The following is a 22,727-nucleotide window of genomic DNA, read 5'->3' as shown; positions in this document are numbered from 1 at the left end:
TCGTCTCTGTGTTGCATCTTTGATCGCAGCGGATCTCAGAGCCGCAGTGCGCATGCGCAAAGTGAGTGGCAGGTAGACAGCATTTGGGATGGTAGTGAGGAGTAGTAGGGGAAACGCCGGCATGTCATGGTCATCCAGACGGCGTTTTCTGGGCGTGCATAAATTAGCGTTTGCAATCTTACTTGCTACTGGAGAGCCCTCAGCGTCCTGGAGGGGCAGCTCAGCCTGCGCGTCTACAGAGGCACTCAGAATTTGTGACATGAAACAATTTGCGATGATGGTACCGATGTTTCTGCAGTTGTACGCCGTCGGACGGAAATGAGGAGACAGCAGTGGGCGTCCCTATGCTCAGGTCAGCTTCTGCCCATGGGAACATAAAATCGCAATTGCGTACAGCAAAAGATAGCTACGGCAGCAGCAAGGAAAGCCGCACCTGAGTGAGGTCCAGTGTTTATCTCTCATTAATAATATATACCTTTTTACAATTGGTAGCGCTAAACTGTCACAGTGACATTATGTGACTATCGGAGAACCGTGGGAAGTCTGTATCCTTGCAACTGGAAATTACTTCTGATATTCCACCCAAAACTTAATTTCCTGGATTTGCAAAAAAAAACATCCTAAAAATTCAAACTGCCAGAATCCCGGTGGTCGGGTGCCAGCTGTCATGTGACCAATAATGGAATCCCGACACCACTTGGGAACACCGACAGCAGAGATGCCGAAGGTATCGGTGTAACAGTTAGGGATAGGGACCCGGGGGGGAGGGATAGGGTTAGGCACTAGGGGAGGTTAGGGTTAGGCACTAGGGGAGTGGTTAGCCCTATCCCCCACCTCCAGAGGGTTAAGGTAAGGGTCCGGGACGGGTGAAAGTAAAGATACTTACCCCCTCCGATGTCGGTATCTTCACGATCGCCGGATTTCGAACCAGCGGTATAACTGCCATGTATGTTGCACAAAGTGTTAATTACACAGGGGCAGATGTACTAAGCCATGGACGGAGATAAAGTGGACAGTGATAAAGTACCAGCCAATCAGCTCCTAACTGTCATTTTTTAAACCCAGTCTGTGACATGGCAGTTAGGAGCTGATTGGCTGGTACTTTATCTCCGGCCACTCTATCTCCACCTGAGGCTTAGTACATCTCCCCCATAGAGAGATAACATAAAATGGGATCAGATCATATTTTGTTGACATTCATAAACGCAACATGAGAATATCGACATGTTTGTGATTGTATTGGCATATCGACATTAACCATGCGCTCGCCACGCTTCAGGCCCGGTGGCTCAGCTCGCTCGCCACAGGTTATATTCCCGCTCGGTTGATGGTGTGGGAATAACCGGCATTAGTTGGTATTCCGGCTGGCAGCATTTCACTGGCTGTCAGGATTCCGGCGTCGGTCTCCTGAACACCGGGATCCTGACAGCCGGTATATTAACTGCATCACCTCCCAACTGTCCCAATTTTAATGGGACAGTCCCATTTTTTGGGACTGGCCCGCTGTCCAACCCGCGGGTTGCATACAGAGGGATTAAGGGCATGACACCAGTGAGGCTAGGGTGAGGTACGTGCCTAAGGTGAGGCACGTGCCTAGGGTGAGGCACGTGCCTAAACCTAACCCACCCTTCCTGTAGCCTAACCCTAACCCACCCTTCCTGTAGCCTAACCCTAACCCACCCTTCCTGTAGCCTAACCCTAACTCACCCTTTCTGCAGCCTAACCCTAACCCGACCACTAATGCCTAACCCTAACCTCTCCTTACATAGCTTAACCCTAACCCTCCCCCTAGTACCCAACTCTAACCTCCCTTCCAGTAGCCTAACCCTCCACTGCTGCAGCCTAATCCTCCGTTCCATGCAGAATATCAACACTTCCCATGCAGACGTGCAGCATGTTGACATTTAAACATTGTGATGTTAACATTTAGATTGCCGACAATGCAAATGTCGAGATTATGACTTTATTTGTAACAGCATGTGCTTTCCCAGGTGCCAGACACAAACTACTGCCCTTTCTAGTGGTTTTTTTTCTACAGGTCAAAGGTGCAAGGAACTGTAGCCACAAAGTATTTTATTGAGGTACAGTAACCCCTATTCTATATACAGTGGCTAAAGCTTTCTGCAGCACTATATGAAGTCCATGGTTCGATCCGGGCCCCTCACTCAGACTGCAAAGTCATCCATCGTTACTAATGCAAATGGATTTCATACCTGCCAGTTCAAACTGCTATGGTTGGGCAGATGATTGCTATGGTGCTATGGTTGGGCAGATGACTGCTATGGTTGGGCAAATTATTTCTATGGTTGGGCAGATGATTGCTTTGGTTGGGCAAATGATTGCTATGGTTGGCAGATGATTGCTATGGTTGGGCAGGCAACTGATATGGTTGGGCAGATGATTGCTATGGGTTGGGCAGTGGATGTTATGGTTGGGGAGATGATTGCTATGGTTGGGCAGATAATTGCTATGGTTGGGCAGTTGATTGCTATGGGTGGTCAGACAACTGCTATGGTTGGGAAAATGATTGCTATGGTTGGGCAGGTGATTGTTATGGTTGGGCAGGTGATTGTTATGGTTAGGCAGGTGATTGTTATGGTTGTGCAGATAATTGCTATGGTTGGGCAGTTGATTGCTATGGTTGGGCAGGTGGATGTTATGGTTGGGGAGATGATTGCTATGGTTAGGCAGGTGATTGTTATGGCTGGGCAGATGATAGCTATGGTTAGGCAGGTGATTGTTATGGTTAGGCAGGTGATTGCTATGGTTGGGCAGATGATAGCTATGGTTAGGGAGGTGGATGTTATGGTTGGGCAGGTGATTGTTATGGTTGGGCAGGTGATTGTTATGGTTAGGCAGGTGATTTTTATGGTTGGGCAGGTGATTGTTATGGTTAGGCAGGTGATTGTTATGGTTAGGCAGGTGATTGCTATGGTTGGGCAGGTGGATGTTATGGTTGGACAGGTGATTGTTATGGTTGGGCAGGTGATTGTTATGGTTAGGCAGGTGATTGTTATGGTTAGGCAGGTGATTGTTATGGTTGGGCAGGTGATTGTTATGGTTAGGCAGTTGATTGCTATGGTTGGGCAGGTGGATGTTATGGTTGGGGAGATGATTGCTATGGTTGGGCATGTGGATGTTATGGTTGGGGATATGATTGCTATGGTTGGGCAGGTGGATGTTATGGTTGGACAGGTGATTGTTATGGTTGGGCAGGTGATTGCTATGGTTGGGCAGGTGGATGTTATGGTTGGACAGGTGATTGTTATGGTTGGGCAGGTGATTGTTATGGTTAGGCAGGTGATTGTTATGGTTAGGCAGGTGATTGTTATGGTTGGGCAGGTGATTGTTATGGTTAGGCAGTTGATTGCTATGGTTGGGCAGGTGGATGTTATGGTTGGGGAGATGATTGCTATGGTTGGGCATGTGGATGTTATGGTTGGGGATATGATTGCTATGGTTGGGCAGGTGGATGTTATGGTTGGACAGGTGATTGTTATGGTTGGGCAGGTGATTGTTATGGTTGGGCAGGTGATTGTTATGGTTAGGCAGGTGATTTTTATGGTTAGGGAGGTGATTGTTATGGTTAGGCAGGTGAATGTTATGGTTAGGCAGGTGATTGTTATGGTTGGGCAGGTGATTGTTATGGTTGGGGAGATGATTGCTATGGTTGGGCAGGTGATTGCTATGGTTGGGGAGATGAGTGCTATGGTTAGGCAGGTGATTGTTATGGTTAGGCAGGTGATTGTTATGGTTAGGCAGGTGATTGTTATGGTTTGACAGGTGATTGTTATGGTTGGGCAGGTGATTGTTATGGTTAGGCAGGTGATTGTTATGGTTGGGCAGGTGATTGTTATGGTTAGGCAGATGATTGCTACGGTTGGGCAGATGATTCTTATGGTTGGGCAGATGATTGTTATGGTTGGGCAGATGATTGTTATGGTTGGGCAGATGATTGCTATGGTTGGGCATGCGACTGCTATGGTTGGGCAGATGATTGTTATGGTTAGGCAGATGATTGTTATGGTTGGGGAGATGATTGCTATGGTTGGGCAGGTGGCTGTTATAGTTGGGGAGATGAATGCTATGGTGGGGAGATGATTGCTATGGTTGGGCAGATGATTGTTATGGTTAGGCAGCTGATTGTTATGGTTGGGGAGATGATTGTTTTGGTTGGGCAGGTGATTGTTATGGTTGGACAGGTGATTGTTATGGTTAGGCAGGTGATTGTTATGGTTGGGCAGCTGATTGTTATGGTTGGGCAGGTGGCTCTTATAGTTGGGGAGATGGCTGCTATGGTGGTGAGATGATTGCTATGGTTGGGAGATGTTTGCTATAGTTGGGCATGTGATTAATATGGTTAGGCATGTGATTGCTATGGTTGGTCAGGTGATGCGAGGCTGGGTGTAGACAGTCTACCCCCTTAAAATCTAGAATCTGCTCATTAAGGTACTCACAAAGTGCATTCCACTAAACACTCCCCAAGTTGACAGCTTCTTACAGTGAGGTAATATTGTATCGCTTTCAGCACAGGTCATGTTTCCATGCTGGGTGCAAAAGATCTGTCCGTGCAGCTCAAACAAGCTCCAAAGTCAGGCTACACACCCACAACATCCCCATGACACTCGCACAATATGCATCTCTTCCATCACAGGAGTAGGTAGCGTGCGGCCCCCAAGCTGCTGTGGAACTAGACACCCCAGCATTAACTGACACCTTTTTATTAGGACATTCCAAAACTGTGGCAGGGCATGAGTATAATATCAGTTTATACTTGAGTTACATAAGAAGACACATTATAGATATTACCTTTGCTGTAGGAATAAACACTGATGACCTTTCAGCTGCACGTATGGGTGTAAGCCACGCTCAGCGGTAATGGGGCGATCTCCCGGCGTGATTGAATATATTGCATAATATAACATTTGCAGAACGCATGCTCCCATGTCAGACTGATTCTTGATGTTATGTTTGGAATTTCACTGTCAAATGGCCTTTGAAATAAAATGACCTTTCAAGCCCAATTTATCTCCGGCTTTAAAGTGCAACTTTTACCAAGGTATGAAAACAATTGTATTCCACTGTTTATTTCTCTGTGTGAACGGATTTCACGGGCCTGTTGTCCTCACATTTCTCTCAATGAGGCTGAAAATGAGTATTTAAGAAGGATAGACCCTTAGCCTCATCTTACTCCTCACCAACTTTGTACAGTTTAAATCGTTTAATGTAGCGTACAGCAAGTCACACGAATAATGTGGTCAAGCCAACTTATTTTTATTATCTCACTGGTTACTTTATCCCCTGCCATCACCCCTTATCCTTTCCACCCATGTGTCTTTGCTTCTTGGGTGTAATCTTTGGAGAGGAGGCAGCTGCCTATGGTGAGACAACTCTTGGGGGCACTCCACGGACCTCACTGAATATCACTAATGATACATAACTATAGAAAACCAAACCTGCAACGAAGTACGTTCCACATTCGTATATATATATATATATATATATATATTGGGCTAAGTTTTGGATACCAAACCAAAACACAATGCTAAATAAGTACTATTGAATTAGGTGGGAAAATGCAAAAATGGTAAGAGAAAAATCCCCACACCCGTTCCATTCTATCCGACGCGGTACCACCTGATTAGTACCGGGACTGAGCGGCCGCTACCATGTGCTTTGTAAGGACAGAGACATTGGAGTGGAGGAAAAAAATTGGCAAAGACGCTGCATTCTATTGGATGTTGTTGTGCCCTATTGGAACCATGACAAACCAGTGACTTCGCATCTTCTAGGAGACAATAAAGAACATTTCCAGATCCAATAATAATGTGGTAGCTTTTAAACTACAGACAAATTCTTAGTAGTATTTGTGCATCATTTCTGTAGACATATTTTTGCCCTCGATGCCTGGACAAAGGAGCCGTATAAGTAAACTGCTTAACCTCTTGATTAGATACTACATGTACTATTTTATTTCCAATCTACTTGACTTTCTTTCCTATGGTTCTACGTTCCTTACGACTTGCCGGTTTAATTTGTTGTCTGGAAATGTGTTTGTGTCTTGCAGGCCTCTTACTTGCTGGAAAGATAGTAAGTTTAATAGCTTTGTCCTCATCTATAAATATCTTTTTTTATGTGGAATACTGTATTACCCGCTGGCGGGTGAGACAGACGCAGAGAAAGTAAGACTGGTCATTTATTGGAGGGGGTTGAAAGAAAAAATATTAACTTGGGAGTTTAGTGGCCCTGGAAACAAATCATTTCTTTACATCGCAGAGCAGAGAGCAGCTTCTACCAAACAACTGGTGAACCATGTTCAATCTGCGCATCTCCTCTTCTCACTGGGTAAAACTATAGGTGATGCGTGGGCCAGATGGGTAAGGAGGCATTTGCCATGAGGGCGCCTCCCCAGCTCCCCGTGAAAGACATTATTTTTTATTTCCCTTGTGAAATGCAACCAGAAAGGGCAATAAATGCTCCTGCGCTGCACAACACTGGGGGATGTTGGTTGTTGGGGACGTCCCGGCATATGCACTAAAACTTTACAGAGGCGTGAGGCACAGTGACACCATGTCTCATTTCCCCCCAGTTTTTCTACTGCGGTGAATACAATATAAACCTTCAAATAGTCCATATTCTTATATTGTGTGTCACTGCATTGCACGCCGGACAGCTAATACTTTTATTTAGATCACACGGTTGTAGGGGTAGATATCATTTATCAAATGGCAAAAAAAAAAAAAAAAAACAACAAAGACAATTACAGGGTGTTTTCAATGTCTGTGGAGCTTTTTTTCATATCACTCTCTACATCAAAGGGTTACCGTCGGCCAGTGGCAAATTTCCCATTAGACACGTGAGGCACGTACCTAGAGGCGGAACCTGTCTGCTTGTGTACTCTCAATTAAAAAAGTACCAGTTACTTCAAAATACTGTATATCCACTGTACTGTCCCATATGCCTTCTAGAATGAAATGTAAACGGGTAGGACTTGCACATAATGCACATACTGCCCCTGTAAGTTATCCTACAGATGGAGCCACAGTTATCTTGACTTCTCTGCTGCGCCTAGGCACACCATGGTTTATTAGCATAAGCCCTTCGTCTATTGTTTTCAGCTGCAATACAATAAAGAGAGTACAATACATCCGACTGCCCTGGCTTAGTTAATCCTATTAAAGGCCAAGATAAAGGTGGCTCCATCTGTACTTAGTAAATATGTATACATAATAAAAAATACAAAATGTTATAGTTAGTGCAGAGGTTCCCAAACTGTGTGCCGTGGCTCCCTGGGGTGCCTCGGGACACTTGCAGGGGTGCCCTGGGTTGGTGGTCCAGGACCAATTCAAATTATTCATGGTCAATATAATAGGCAAAACCAGAGCTGGTGGCTGCCAGTCATGCAATATGTGGTCAAACAGAAGCAAATCTTGTCCCTCACCACACAACTGACCCTAAGAATAACATATAAACGCCATCTACTTAATGTAATATTTCTTTCTACATTTCTCAATAAGAAATTTTTGGCCATGGGGTGCCATGAAAAAAATAAGAATTTACTCACCGGTAATTCTATTTCTCGTAGTCCGTAGTGGATGCTGGGAACTCCGTAAGGACCATGGGGAATAGACGGGCTCCGCAGGAGACTGGGCACTCTAAGAAAGAATTAGGACTACTGGTGTGCACTGGCTCCTCCCTCTATGCCTCTCCTCCAGACCTCAGTTAGGGAAACTGTGCCCGGAAGAGCTGACACAATAAGGAAAGGATTTGGAATCCCGGGTAAGACTCATACCAGCCACACCAATCACACCGTACAACTCGAGATACTATACCCAGTTAACAGTATGAATAATAACTGAGCCTCACGAACAGATGGCTCATAACAATAACCCTTTAGTTAGGCAATAACTATGTACAAGTATTGCAGACAATCCGCACTTGGGATGGGCGCCCAGCATCCACTACGGACTACGAGAAATAGAATTACCGGTGAGTAAATTCTTATTTTCTCTGACGTCCTAGTGGATGCTGGGAACTCCGTAAGGACCATGGGGATTATACCAAAGCTCCCAAACGGGCGGGAGAGTGCGGATGACTCTGCAGCACCGAATGAGCAAACTCAAGGTCCTCCTCAGCCAGGGTATCAAACTTGTAGAATTTTTCAAACGTGTTTGATCCCGACCAGGTAGCAGCTCGGCAAAGTTGTAAAGCCGAGACCCCTCGGGCAGCCGCCCAAGAAGAGCCCACCTTCCTTGTGGAATGGGCCTTTACTGATTTAGGATGCGGCAGTCCAGCCGCAGAGTGCAAGTTGAATCGTGGAGCAGATCCAGCGAGCAATAGTCTGCTTAGAAGCAGGAGCACCCAGCTTGTTGGGTGCATGCAGGATAAACAGCGAGTCAGTTTTTCTGACTCTAGCCGTCCTGGAAACATAGATTTTCAGGGCCCGGACTACGTCCAGCAACTTTGAGGCCTCCAAGTCCCGAGTAGCCACAGGCACCACAATGGGTTGGTTCAAATGAAACGCTGATACCACCTTAGGGAGGAATTGGGGACGCGTCCTCAATTCTGCTCTGTCCATATGGAAGATCAGTAGGGGCTTTTACAGGACAAAGCCGCCAATTCTGACACCCGCCTAGCCGAAGCCAAGGCCAAAAGCATGACCACTTTCCACGTGAGATATTTTAACTCCACGGTCTGAAGTGGCTCAAACCAATGTGATTTTAGGAAATCCAACACAACGTTGAGATCCCAAGGTGCCACTGGGGGCACAAAAGGCGGCTGAATATGCAGCACTCCCTTAACAAACGTCTGAACTTCAGGCAGTGAAGCCAGTTCTTTTTGAAAGAAAATAGACAGGGCCGAAATCTGGACTTTAATGGAACCCAATTTTAGGCCCATAGTCACTCCTGACTGTAGGAAGTGCAGAAATCGACCCAGCTGAAATTCTTCTGTGGGGGCCTTCATAGCCTCACACCAAGCAACATATTTTCGCCATATGCGGTGATAATGCTTTGCTGTCACATCTTTCCTAGCTTTTATCAGCGTAGGAATGACTTCAACCGGAATGCCCTTTTCCATCAGGATCCGGCGTTCAACCGCCATGCCGTCAAACGCAGCCACGGTAAGTCTTGGAACAGACAGGGCCCCTGCTGTAGCAGGTCCTGTCTGAGAGACAGAGGCCAAGGGTCCTCTGAGATCATTTCTTGCAGTTCCGGGTACCAAGTCCTTCTTGGCCAATCCGGAACGATGAGTATAGTTCTTACTCCTCTCTTTCTTATTATCCTCAGCACCTTTGGTATGAGAGGAAGAGGAGGGAACACATAAACCGACTGGTACACCCACGGTGTCACTAGAGCGTCCACAGCTATCGCCTGAGGGTCCCTTGACCTGGCGCAATATCTTTTTAGCTTTTTGTTTAGGCGGGACGCCATCATGTCCACCTGTGGCCTTTCCCAACGGTTTACAATCAGTTGGAAGACTTCTGGATGAAGTCCCCACTCTCCCGGGTGGAGGTCGTGCCTGCTGAGGAAGTCTGCTTCCCAGTTGTCCACTCCCAGAATGAACACTGCTGACAGTGCTATTACGTGATTTTCCGCCCATCGGAGAATCCTTGTGGCTTCTGCCATCGCCATCCTGCTTCTTGTACCACCCTGTCGGTTTACATGGGCGACCGCCGTGATGTTGTCTGACTGAATCAGCACCGGCTGGTTTTGAAGCAGGGGTCTTGCCTGACTTAGGGCATTGTAAATGGCCCTTAGTTCCAGAATATTTATGTGTAGGGAAGCCTCCTGACTCGACCATTATCCTTGGAAGTTTCTTCCCTGAGTGACTGCCCCCAACCTCGGAGGCTTGCATCCGTGGTCACCAGGACCCAGTCCTGTATGCCGAATCTGCGGCCCTCTAGAAGATGAGCACTCTGCAGCCACCACAGCAGAGACACCCTGGCCCTCGGGGACAGGGTGATCAGCCGATGCATCTGAAGATGCGATCCGGACCACTTGTCTAACAGATCCCACTGAAAGATCCTTGCATGGAACCTGCCGAATGGAATTGCCTCGTAAGAAGCTACCATCTTTCCCAGGACTCGCGTGCAGTGATGCACCGACACCTGTTTTGGTTTCAGGAGGTCTCTGACCAGAGATGACAACTCCTTGGCCTTCTCCTCCGGGAGAAACACCTTCTTCTGTTCTGTGTCCAGAATCATACCCAGGAACAGCAGACGCGTCGTAGGAACCAGCTGCGACTTTGGAATATTCAGAATCCAGCCGTGCTGTTGAAGCACTTCCTGAGATAGTGCTACTCCGACCAACAACTGTTCCCTGGACCTCGCCTTTATAAGGAGATCGTCCAAGTATGGGATAATTATAACTCCCTTCTTTCGAAGGAGTATCATCATTTCGGCCATTACCTTGGTAAATACCCTAGGTGCCGTGGACAGACCAAACGGCAACGTCTGGAATTGGTAATGGCAGTCTTGTACCACAAAACGGAGGTACACCTGGTGAGGTGGGTAAATGGGGACATGCAGGTACGCATCCTTGATGTCCAGTGATACCATGTAATCCCCTTCTTCCAGGCTTGCAATAACCGCCCTGAGCGATTCCATTTTGAACTTGAACCTTCTTATATAAGTGTTCAAGGATTTTAAATTTAGAATGGGTCTCACCGAACCGTCTGGTTTCGGTACCACAAACATTGTGGAATAGTAACCCCGTCCCTGTTGAAGGAGGGGAACTTTTATTATCACCTGCTGGAGGAACAGCTTGTGAATTGCCGCCAGCACTACCTCCCTGTCCGGGGGAGTAGCTGACAAGGCTGATTTGAGGTAACGGCGAGGGGGAGACGTCTCGAATTCCAGCTTGTATCCCTGAGATACCACTTGTAGAACCCAGGGATCCACGTGTGAGCGAACCCACCGGTCGCTGAAGTTCCAGAGACGGGCCCCCACCACACCTGGCTCCACCAGTGGAGCCCCAGCGTCATGCGGTGGATTTAGTGGAAGCAGGGGAGGATTTCTGTTCTTGGGAACTGGCTGTATGGTGCAGCTTTTTCCCTCTACCCCTGCCTCTGGGCAGAAAGGACGCGCCTTTAACCCGCTTGCCTTTCTGGGGCCGAAAGGACTGTACCTGATAATACGGTGCTTTCTTTGGCTGTGAGGGAACCTGGGGTAAAAATGTCGACTTCCCAGCTGTCGCTGTGGAAACGAGGTCCGAGAGACCATCCCCAAACAATTCCTCACCCTTGTAAGGCAAAACCTCCATGTGCCTTTTAGAATCCGCATCACCTGTCCACTGCCGAGTCCATAATACTCTCCTGGCAGAAATGGACATTGCATTTATTTTAGATGCCAGCCGGCAAATATCCCTCTGTGCATCTCTCATGTATAAGACTACGTCTTTAATATGCTCTATGGTTAGCAATATAGTGTCCCTGTCAAGGGAATCAATATTATCAGACAGGGAATCAGACCACGCTGCTGCAGCACTGCACATCCATGCTGAAGCAATAGCAGGTCTCAGTATAGTACCTGAGTGTGTATATACAGACTTCAGGATAGCCTCCTGCTTTCTATCCGCAGGCTCCTTTAAGGCGGCCGTATCCTGAGACGGTAGTGCCACCTTTTTTGACAAGCGTGTGAGCGCTTTATCCACCCTCGGGGATGTCTCCCAACGTACCCTGTCCTCTGGCAGGAAAGGGTACGCCATTAGTAACTTTTTAGAAATCACTAGTTTTTTATCAGGGGATGCCCACGCTTCTTCACACACTTCATTTAACTCATCTGAAGGGGGAAAAACCACTGGTTGCTTTTTCTCCCCAAACATAATACCCTTTTTAGTGGTACCTGGGTTAATGTCAGAAATGTGCAACACATTTTTCATTGCCGTAATCATGCAACGGATAGCCCTAGTGGAATGTACATTAGTCTCGTAGTCGTCGACACTGGAGTCAGACTCCGTGTCGACATCTGTGTCTGCCATCTGAGGTAGTGGGCGTTTTTGAGCCCCTGATGGCCTTTGAGACGCCTGGGCAGGCACTGGCTGAGAAGCCGGCTGTCCCACAGCTGTTATGTCATTGAACCTTTTATGTAAGGAGTTGACACTGTCGGTTAATACCTTCCACATATCCATCCACTCTGGTGTCGACCCCGCAGGGGGTGACATCACATTTATCGGCACCTGCTCCGCCTCCACATAAGCCTCCTCATCAAACATGTCGACACAGCGGTACCGACACACCGCACACACACAGGGAATGCTCTGACACTGAGGACAGGACCCCACAAAGTCCTTTGGGGAGACAGAGAGAGAGTATGCCAGCACACACCACAGCGCTATATAAACAGGGATTTACACTACACAAAGTGATTTTCCCTATAGCAGCTATAATACACAGTATTGTGCCTAAATTTAGTGCCCCCCCTCTCTTTTTTTACCCTATTGAGCCTGGAAACTGCAGGGGAGAGCCTGGGGAGCGTCCTTCCAGCGGAGCTGTGAAGAGGAAATGGCGCCAGTGTGCTGAGGGAGATAGCCCCGCCCCTTTTTCGGCGGGCTTCTCCCGCTCTTTTTATTAATATTATGGCAGGGGATTTTTACACATATATAGTTTATTAGACTATATTATGTGTTTTTTGCCATTTTTAAGGTAATCTAATTGCAGCCCAGGGCGCCCCCCCCCCCAGCGCCCTGCACCCATCAGTGACCGGAGTATGTGGTGTGCATGGGGAGCAATGGCGCACAGCTGCAGTGCTGTGCGCTACCTTAATGAAGACCGGAGTCTTCAGCCGCCGATTTTCTCCTCGGAATCTTCCGTCTTCTGGCTCTGCAAGGGGGACGGCGGCGCGGCTCCGGGACCGGACGACCGAGGCTGGGCCTGTGTTCGATCCCTCTGGAGCTAATGGTGTCCAGTAGCCTAGAAGCCCAAGCTAGCTGCAAGCAGGTAGGTTCGCTTCTCTCCCCTAAGTCCCTCGTAGCAGTGAGTCTGTTGCCAGCAGATCTCACTGAAAATAAAAAACCTAATAAATACTTTCTTTACTAAGAGCTCAGGAGAGCCCCTAGTGTGCAACCAGCTCGAGCCGGGCACAGATTCTAACTGAGGTCTGGAGGAGGGGCATAGAGGGAGGAGCCAGTGCACACCAGTAGTCCTAATTCTTTCTTAGAGTGTCCAGTCTCCTGCGGAGCCCGTCTATTCCCCATGGTCCTTGCGGAGTTCCCAGCATCCACTAGGACGTCAGAGAAAATTCTGATATTCTAGGGCGCCGTGATTCAAAAAAGTTTGTAAACCACTGAGTTAGTGGCTTTTTTTTTATTATTATATTAAATTATCTATCATCAAATGAAGGCTTATAACCAATCAATAAAGGTAGGGGCACGTTACTGTTGTGCTTAGGGGCGCCCTCACCCCTAAATCCGCCCCTGCCGCCGGTGATACATGGGAAAGTATATTTAGCAAGCATTGCAGTATGGCGATAACAGAAGTACAATTTATTATTAGTATAATTACCGGTGGTAAATAGTAATAATGATAATAATGACGCCAAGGTGTCAGAGTATCACTCAGCGGCCCTAGCGAGATTTACGTACCTTTTTGGTAAATTGCAACATTTTTCTTTCATGTTGCAAAATGCGCCAATAAAAAAAAAAAAACATCATATTCGCTGCTTTTTCATAAGTAGGCCCCTTTTCTCCAGCCATAAGCTGTAGACTTGATTCCCATGAATTGTCATTCCTATCAATGCTCTGGCCTGATTTCAGAGATGTGCATTCGCATTCGCAGAGGAAATCCTGTACACAGCGGATGTGTAAATAAACTGATGCTGCCACCTGGAAATGTGCCGCCGCTCCCCGTTACCAAACGGTCCCTGATTGTCAATCACTGCATAGAAATCCTCACTGTGAGCACCGTCACTGAGGAACCTTGGCATGTGCGCAAAGCGACCGTGTCGGCGGAGAACCGCTGACCTGTATAAATATGGGCATTGCATACAGCTCTGAATCATGCCATTAGTGTCGGCTGCCGACGGAGTACTAGTACAGGTCATCTTGTGCATACTCCTTTCCCATCTTAGTGGCCCTCAGTGGGGGAATCACTTCTATTAGTGCCCGGGGTACAAGCAGAGGAGGGGGCCGCAGGACACAGCAGAAGGGGGAGATAGAAGCAGCCTCAGTAATGTCCCACTGCAGTCCCATAATGTTGTACAAGCTAGAGACAGTTTTGGGCTGATGGACAAACTAGTAGCGGTTACTTATTAATTGGCGTATTAGTGCCCATGTCCCAGACGTTGTTCCCTGGCCCCCAAGGTGCGTGACTCACCTACATGAGTGAATCAATGCATTGTTCAACTCATTAAAAATGATCTTTCCCCCCTCAGTTTGTATTACTTGTGCCCCCTCTCCTTGTGCTGCCGTTCTGCCTGTTCGCAGTAATAAGTTGTCTCTTAATTAGTACGTTTCGGTCTGTATAACAGCGTGTTATAGCGATTATTATAATAGAGTAGGAACACTGTTTTAGTAATGTATTGTACACTGGTCACTGGAATGCTCTCAATTTTATATAATGGTCAGTAGAATGCTCTCTGTATTGTAAATCAATCATCAGGATGCTATCTGTATCACAACAAGTGGCGGCTTCAGAGGTGGGGCTGCAGCGCAGTCCAAAATTCAAATAGGGGAGACACGCCAACTGCCAGTGAGTCCCGGCCAGTGTTGGGGTGGCAGTTGGTGTATCAGTAGTCACTAGAATGCTCTCTGCATTGTATCAGTCACTAGAATGCTCTCTGCATTTTATCAGTCACTAGAATGCCTGCTGCATTGTATCAGTCACTATAATGCTCTCTGTAGTGTATCAGTCACTAAAATGCTTCTTGCATTGTATCAGTCACTAGAATGCCCTCTGCATTGAATTTGTCAATAGAATGCCCCTTGCATTGTATCAGTCACTAGAATGCTCTCTGCATTGCATCAGTCACTAAAATGCTCTCTGCATTGTATCAGTCAATAGAATGCTCTCTGCATTGCATTAGTCACTAGAATTCTCTCTGCATTTTATCAGTCACAAGAATGCTACCTGTATCTGCATTGTAGCAGTCACTAGAATACTCTCTGCATTGTATCAGTCACTAGAATGCTCTCTGCATCGTATCAGTCACTATAATGCGCTCTGCACTGTATCAGTCACTAGAATGCCCTCTGCATTGTATCAGTCACTAGAATGCTATCTGTATTGTATCAGTCACTAAAATGCTCTTTGCATCGTATCAGTCACTAGAATGCCCTCTGCATTGAATTCGTCACTAGAATTCCCTTTGCATTGTATCAGTCACTAGAATGCTCTCTGCATTGTATCAGTCACTATAATGCTCTCTGCATTGCACCAGTCACTAAAATGTTCTCTGTATTGTATCAGTCACTAGGATGCTCTCTGCATTGCATTAGTCACTAGAATGCTCTCTGCATTTTATCAATCACCAGAATGCTATCTGCATTGTATCAGTTACTAGAGTGCTCTCTGCATTGCATCAGTCACTAGAATGCTCTCTGCATTGTATCAGTCACTAGAATACTCTCTGCATTCTATTAGTCACTAGAATGCTCTCTACACTGTATCAGTCACTAGAATGTCCTCTGCTTTGAATTTATGTCATTAGGCATGTTGTATTGCAAATTGGTCATTAGAATGCTCTCTGAATTGCATACGTCACTAGAGTGCTTTCTGCAGGGCTACAACTAGGTGTGTGCAACCAGTGTAGCCACCCAGGGGACAAATCTGAGGAGGCAGCACATCATTGTCCTGGAAGCAGCTATATTTGGCTTGCATGATGCCTAGAATAGTGCCCTGCAGCCTAGACAGCTATCCAACATGACCTTTGCACACTAATTCCCGTTCCTAGCCCCCTATTCGTTAATGTAATCACTCACAGGTGCTGAGGGGGCAGGGGCAGTGCCCTGCTATAGAACTGGCTCTGTGTATTTTATATCAGATAGTAGAATTTTCTTTGTATTGTATGAGTCACTATTGTGCTCTCTGCATTGTATATTGGTCATTGCAATGGTCTCTGTATCATATAAGTCACCAGATTGCCTGTTGTGGTATATTTATATTGGTCATTAGAATGTCCTCTGTGGTATATATTTTTTGGTCATTAGAATGCTCTCTTCAGTGTACAATGGTTAATAGAATATTCTTTGTGTTGTATATAAGTACAATGCTCTCTGTATTGTGCATTGGTCACTAAACCCCCTCTTTATTTTCCCAGTTATTAGAATTCTCTGTAATGCATGTTGGTCATTAAAATGCTCTCTGTAATGTATGTTGGTCACTAGAATGCTCTCTGTAATGCATGCTGGTCATTAAAATGCTCTCTGTAATGTATGTTGGTCACTAGAATGCTCTCTGTAATGTTTGCTGGTCATTGGAATGCTCTTTGTAATGTATGTTGGTCATTAGAATGCTCTCTGTAATGCATGTTGGTCATTAGGATGCTCTCTGTAATGTATGCTGGTCATTGGAATGCTCTTTGTAATGTACGTTGGTCATTAGAATGCTCTCTGTAATGCATGTTGGTCATTAGAATGCTCTCTGTAATGTATGTTGGTCACTAGTATGCTCTCTGTAATGTATGTTGGTCATTAAAATGCTCTCTGTAATGTATGTTGTCCATCAGAATGCTCTCTGTAATGTATGCTGGTCATAGGAATGCTCATTGTAATGTATGTTGATAATTAGAATGCTCTCTGTATTGTTTTGGTCACTGGCAGTCCAACAGCACATCCCAATGAGGGGGGCCAAGGCAGGCAGCACTTAGCGAAAGGTAAACAAGGGGGACAAATTGAGTAGGGCATTATTCCCACTGGCAGACTGGTAGCAGAAGCTGAGCATATTACCAACATAATGCATACGTAGTGTCAAAGCCTGTCTGTTGGGGCCCACACAAATTTCTACTTATGCCCTCCGGTTGGCTGGCAAGAAGGTATCTTGCAGAGGGCTCACAGACAGGAGGGATAATAAATTAAGATGGGCAAAGAGAAATTGTGATGGAAGGTATAAAATAAAAAAACTGAAGGAACATTTTCCTTGTAACAGACTGTCAGAGTAATGCGGGAGCCTCCACAAAACATGTATTTATGGCACCGATTCCAAAGCCTTAACGAGCCGTTCTATTAGCGGCCGGGAAACAGCTGCGAGGCACACCGGGAATTGCTTCTGTGTCCATTTGTTTTTCTATAGCTCATTTTTTTCTTCCCTCCCCTGCAGTCATAAGGTTTGTGTCAACAGTAATAGACTCTGGGAGCAGAGGAGGTTATCCAAGCAGAGCGGCCCTAAATAACAGGATATTTAAGGGACATTCTTACCTTGCGCTTGTTTGTAGGGCAGACATAAAGGTAGCTCAAGATTGTTTTTAATCCGACTTTATCATTCAGCTTCTCGTAGGTCGTCCCGTAATCTGTGGACCTGGAAAAATAGAAAATACAGCAATTTCAGACAAAGGTCATCCTTAATGTGTACAGTCACCTAAACACGGCAGCGATGTCATTGGCTGATCCAAGGCGTCTGAAAATGTGGCCTATCAGATCACAAGGAAACAGCAACACGACTTCAAGTCCAAAGGTGTTCTATTTTCAACAGTCAGATCAGGGGTTCAGGCGGAAATGTAATAGTTTTTATTATATATAGGATGTATGGTGGTAGCAGAGGCTGCTGGGAAAGATGTTAACTGCACGTAAACCAGAGCCGCCTAAGCCGCAGCCCGTCATTGGTATCCAGATGATAGATCTACAATGTATAAGTACGGGTATAGGTGGACACCAGTGGCAGCTCCAGAGGTGGGGCTGAAGAGAAGTCCAGTATTCATATAGGGAAACCAAACCAACTGCCCCCCCCCCCCCCCCAACGATGCTAAACATCACCATCTAGGGCTCACTGGCAGTTGGTATGGTTCCCCCATTTGCATTTTGGACTGTGCTGCAGCCCCATCTCCGGAGCCACCACTTGTCGACACCATATGGTCGACAGGCATTAGATCAACAGGTACAAAAGGTCAACTGGTTCAAAATATCGACACGACAATAGTCGACAAACAAATGGTTGACACATGTTTTGGGGGGTTTTCACGTTTTCCAAATATTTGCTTGATTTACTATCCATGTCGACATCTACTGGGAATAATAAACTGTGGTGAGCGCAGCGGAGCGAGCCACTTTGCCCGAAGTGTGGTGAGCAAAGCGAGCCCGCAAGGATCTACGTTTGTACTGATGGTGACCACAAAACATGAAATATACAAGATTTGGCCAAAAAAAGTGTGTCGGCCATTTTTGTGTCGACCACTGTCATGTTGAACTTTTTGCCCTGTCGACCTTTTGTACCTGTCAAACTTAACCACTGTCAATTTTTTGTACCTGTCGACATAATGCATTTCGACCAATTGCCTGTCTACCTAGACATTGTAGATCGATTACACCATACCCGTGTCATTTGGGGCAGGGAGTGGGCGGTGCTGGGCAGCAATTCCCAAAAATTAGTGCATATTCTCCCCATTTCCTGGGAGTCCCGAGGCCAGTGTCTGCTTCTTTCCGAGACATATGTACTGGCCCTGGAAGCTTGAGCAGCCTGGTTATCATGAGTGACCTGAGGGTTACAGATGGCCAATGTCCACGCAGGACGATCCGATTCTACAGTACAGTAGGTCTTCAGGTGCAGCAGCCGATCACAGAAGCCGGCAGGAGGTGTCTATTACTCTACTTACATAAGACGCCTCCTGTAAGCAGGGCCGCCGTCAGGGGTGTGCTAGGGGTACAGCAGTCCCGGGCCCAGCCTCTCTGACAGAGAAGGGAGTGCCCGGGCTGCAAATGCCACCATCCACCCATTGTGGCTTTCACGCCTATCCGCCTCAGCGCTGTATTGAAAATGTCTCCTCCAAAATGGCCACCGCCTCACAGGAGACAGTTATTAAAGATAATAGTGGAGGCGCCTGTAGTATCTTTGATAACGGTCTCCTCTGAGGCGGTGGCCATTTTGGGATGGACGTTTTCAATAGTTTAATTTGAAGCAGGCAGGCGTGAACAGCAGGAGTGGGGGGGAGGGGGGAATCCCCTGACAACGAGCAGTACCCCTGACAATGAGCAGATACTGTTATAATTACTGTGTGGGGTATAATGTGATGACAAGGGCATCAATGTGGAGGCATAATATGGTGACAGGGGCATTACTGTGTGGGGCATAAATAGGTGACAGGGGCATAACGGTGGGGGCATAATATGGTGTTAGGGGAATTACCATGGGGACTTAATATGGTGCAAGGCGCGCAATATGGTGGTGCTTCGTACGTGCATAGGATTATTATTTTTTTATTATATATATATTTTCTACAGTTATTTTTTTTTGGGGGGGGGAGGAAATTGCCTTTTTTGTTAGTCCTGGGCACCACTATTTCTGATGGCAGCCCTGCCTGTAAGCTTAAAGAATGTCGCTCATCTCTACAGAAAAATACATTACAGAATTCTAGAAACATTACAAATGACGATATGCCAGTATGTACACAGACGGCATTAATATTTGTAACCCTCGTACGACTTTTATGTATATCACCATCCCCCCTGGCAATTTCTACCTAAGTTAAACTTTTATGACCGGACTGCATAGATTTCTTTTTGTTGCATAGAATCAATTCTAGCATAATAACAAATAAGGTATTAAAACAAGTCCGAAAGCAAACTTATATTATAAAATCATTAGCTGCAGCTCATATTGTGAATAAAATCATCCCTTAATGCCGCTGCTGCAACATACCTATGGCTAACCTACTGGATAAAACCGGGATATGTAACATAATAACTTGTGTTCTAAAAATATTTGTAACAACGCCGGTATTTAAATTACTTCATTATGAGGAACTGACAGTTTTTATCAGTCCTGCTGCAAATTACATTCCTATAACTGTAATCTCGCCGGCTCTGCGGAGGTAAAGCCACGGAATCCTATTAATCCTCCTGCAGTATACAAAGAAACTCAGAGGTGTCGCATACAAATTTTTCAATAAAGTCATAATGCGTAATGACATTGCTTTATGACACCGTAAGAGTGTCGATTAGGCGTGATTCGGTCACGCTACTGAACTGAAAGGGGATGAAAATATTTCTTCTTTCAGTCACTTATTCTTGGGTTGCTCGGAGTGAACTCCCGCTGATTTTAGATTAGGATTTGCTCAGATGAGACAGATTAGAGAAACGTTGGCCACTTGTGGACATTACTGCGAGTTTAATCTCTTGTCCTGTCCAAGGGTGCATTGAATATAGAACTCGTTGAATGGAGATTTAGTAGCCTACAGGCCTTAAGCGTAAAGCAGATATCCCGCTGTGACACGTCTTGTCCAAGGAGAACATAGCTGATTCAGTGTGGGGTGAAAGCTTTCAAAGGGAGAAACTTTCTAAGGATGTCATCTGTGACTTTTACTGGAAAATTAGTGATCAATTTGCAAGGACTATGAAGTAACCTCATATCTCATTGTTCTCTTAACAGGTATGTCTAGTGGGACTACAAGCGCCAGCAAGCCACACTGCATCTGTTAATTATCATATATGACTTTCATGAATGCTTAGCAATAGGTATGTCTAGTGGGACTACAAGCGCCAGCAAGCCACACTGCATCTGTTAATTATCATATATGACTTTCATGAATGCTTAGCAATAGGTATGTTTAGCTTATTAATCATTAGCAGATTTAAGCAAACTTTATTTTTTGCATTTGGGGAATGTGTGATGGTTTCATACCCCCACACCATTTGTCTGTGTAAGTTTTATTGCTTTAAATGGGTGATGGGCTAGGGGTGGGTCCAATCAATCAATGTGCTTACATACACATGTTTGTTGCTCTTTATATTAGCTTGTAGTCTAGCTGAAACAGCGTAGCTGATTCAGTGTGGGGTGAAAGCTTTCAAAGGGAGAAACCTTCTAAGGGTGTCATCTGTGACTTTTACTGGACGGAAACTGAAAGGAAGCACCATCAATTGCACACAAAAAAACAACACAAACCCCAATACTTGGACTGCAGCTACAAATGTTTGTTTACTCCTAATATTCGCCAAACCTCACTTATTTGGAAAACTATACATTCACTTTCTGCACAAACACCTGCATTGCAACTTCTACTCTGACCCTGCAAACACCTGGACAACAAATGGGTCACTGAGAAGCATATTTAATGAAGTAACACTGACTTGCAGTTTGCCAACACTGTGTAATTTTCCAACTAACATCAGCAAATATTTGATTTACTGTTACCTGTAGATAATAACGACAGTTTAACATTGAATTTATTTCTGCAAATTTCACTGCTCTCTTATTCAGCTACCACTCCTCCTCCTACTCTCATTTTGCTACCACTATTTACCCCATCCACACTATGGCCAGGCTGGCAACATCCCTCATTAATCCTCGTCTTCCTATTCCTTTTTTCTGTCCCCTGTTACCACCTCTATCCCTCTCTCCCAGTCTCCTACATCTCATGCTGTCTCCTCTCCTCTGTCTGCCTCCCTTCCCCTCCTCTTCTGTTTCCCCACTGCAATTCACTTCTGCCCCTTCACACCATTTGTACCCCACCACTCAACCCTGCTCTCTCCCTCCTCTGCCTGTCTCCTCACCTCTCCTCCACCAGTATCATACTGCACTCCCTCCCTGCCTACCTCCTGCAATCTCCCTTCCTAGCCAAGGCCCCAGCACCATCAATTCACCCTCTTTATCCCTTCCTTCCCCATCAAGCTTACCTCAACGCCATAGCAATCCAGATAATCTCATTCACATCTCTCCAACAAACTCATACCCCCTATCCTGTGCACTCTGGAATGCCAGATCTGTTTGCAACAAATTGACCCCCACTCACGACCTCTTCATATCCAACTCCCTGCACCTCCTGGCCATTACTGAAACCTGGATTACACCCTATGACACCGCTTCTCCTGCTTCTCTCTCGGCTGGGGGCCTTACATTCTCACACACACCCCGACCTGGGGGTCGTCATGGGGGTGGTGTTGGGATCCTTTTACCCTCAAGCTACACATACCAACTTATACCTATAGAACCATCTCTTACATTCTCTACATTTGAGGTCCATGCAATTCGCCTCTACCAACCCACTAATCTTCGAGTTGCTGTCATTTACCGTCCACCTGGCATTTCCTCTAAATTCCTCGACAACTTTGCTTCCTGGTTACCTCACTTCCTCTCTTCTGACATTCCCACCATTATCCTAGGTGATTTCAACATCCCTATCGATAACCCCACAAAACCACCTGCCTCCTAACTCCTTAACCTCACCTCTTCACTTGGTCTCTCCCAGTGGACCTCCTCACCCTCCCATGTGAACGGGAGCTCACTGGATCTGGTTTTCACTCACCGCTGTGTTATTTCTGATTTCTCCAATTCCCCTTTTCCCCTCTCTGACCACCACTTGCTCTCATTCAACTTATCTATCTCTGCTCCCCCATCTCTCCCTCCTAAGGCTACCATCACTAAGCGTAATATTGAGGCTATTGACACCTCATCCCTATCCTCCCTATTTGACTCGCTTCTCTCTCCTCTTCTCTCTCTCACATGCCCTGAACAAGCCACATCTCTATACAATGCATCTCTTACTTCAGCCCTTGACTCTGTTGCTCCGCCAACCACTATTCACCCTCGCAGATCAACACCTCAACCCTGGCACACCAAATGCACCAGATATCTACAAAAATGCTCAC

At 46.1% G+C, this 22,727-nt stretch overlaps 1 protein-coding gene across 1 annotated transcript in view; it reads right to left on the bottom strand.

The window, feature by feature from the left end:
- LOC135057441 (VPS10 domain-containing receptor SorCS1-like) overlaps nt 1-22,727 on the bottom strand; it is a 675,310-nt gene that overhangs the window by 491,665 nt on the left and 160,918 nt on the right. Inside the window, exon 4 of the mRNA XM_063963334.1 lies at nt 17,349-17,448. Coding sequence (XP_063819404.1) covers nt 17,349-17,448 — 100 coding nt within the window. The remainder of the gene's footprint in view (nt 1-17,348; nt 17,449-22,727) is intronic.

This window comes from Pseudophryne corroboree, chromosome 3, assembly GCF_028390025.1.
Source record: "Pseudophryne corroboree isolate aPseCor3 chromosome 3, aPseCor3.hap2, whole genome shotgun sequence".
NCBI classification, from domain to species: Eukaryota; Metazoa; Chordata; class Amphibia; order Anura; family Myobatrachidae; genus Pseudophryne; species Pseudophryne corroboree.
The sequence above is the reverse complement of the archived record's forward strand: the minus strand, read 5'-3'. Positions and strand labels throughout refer to the sequence as shown.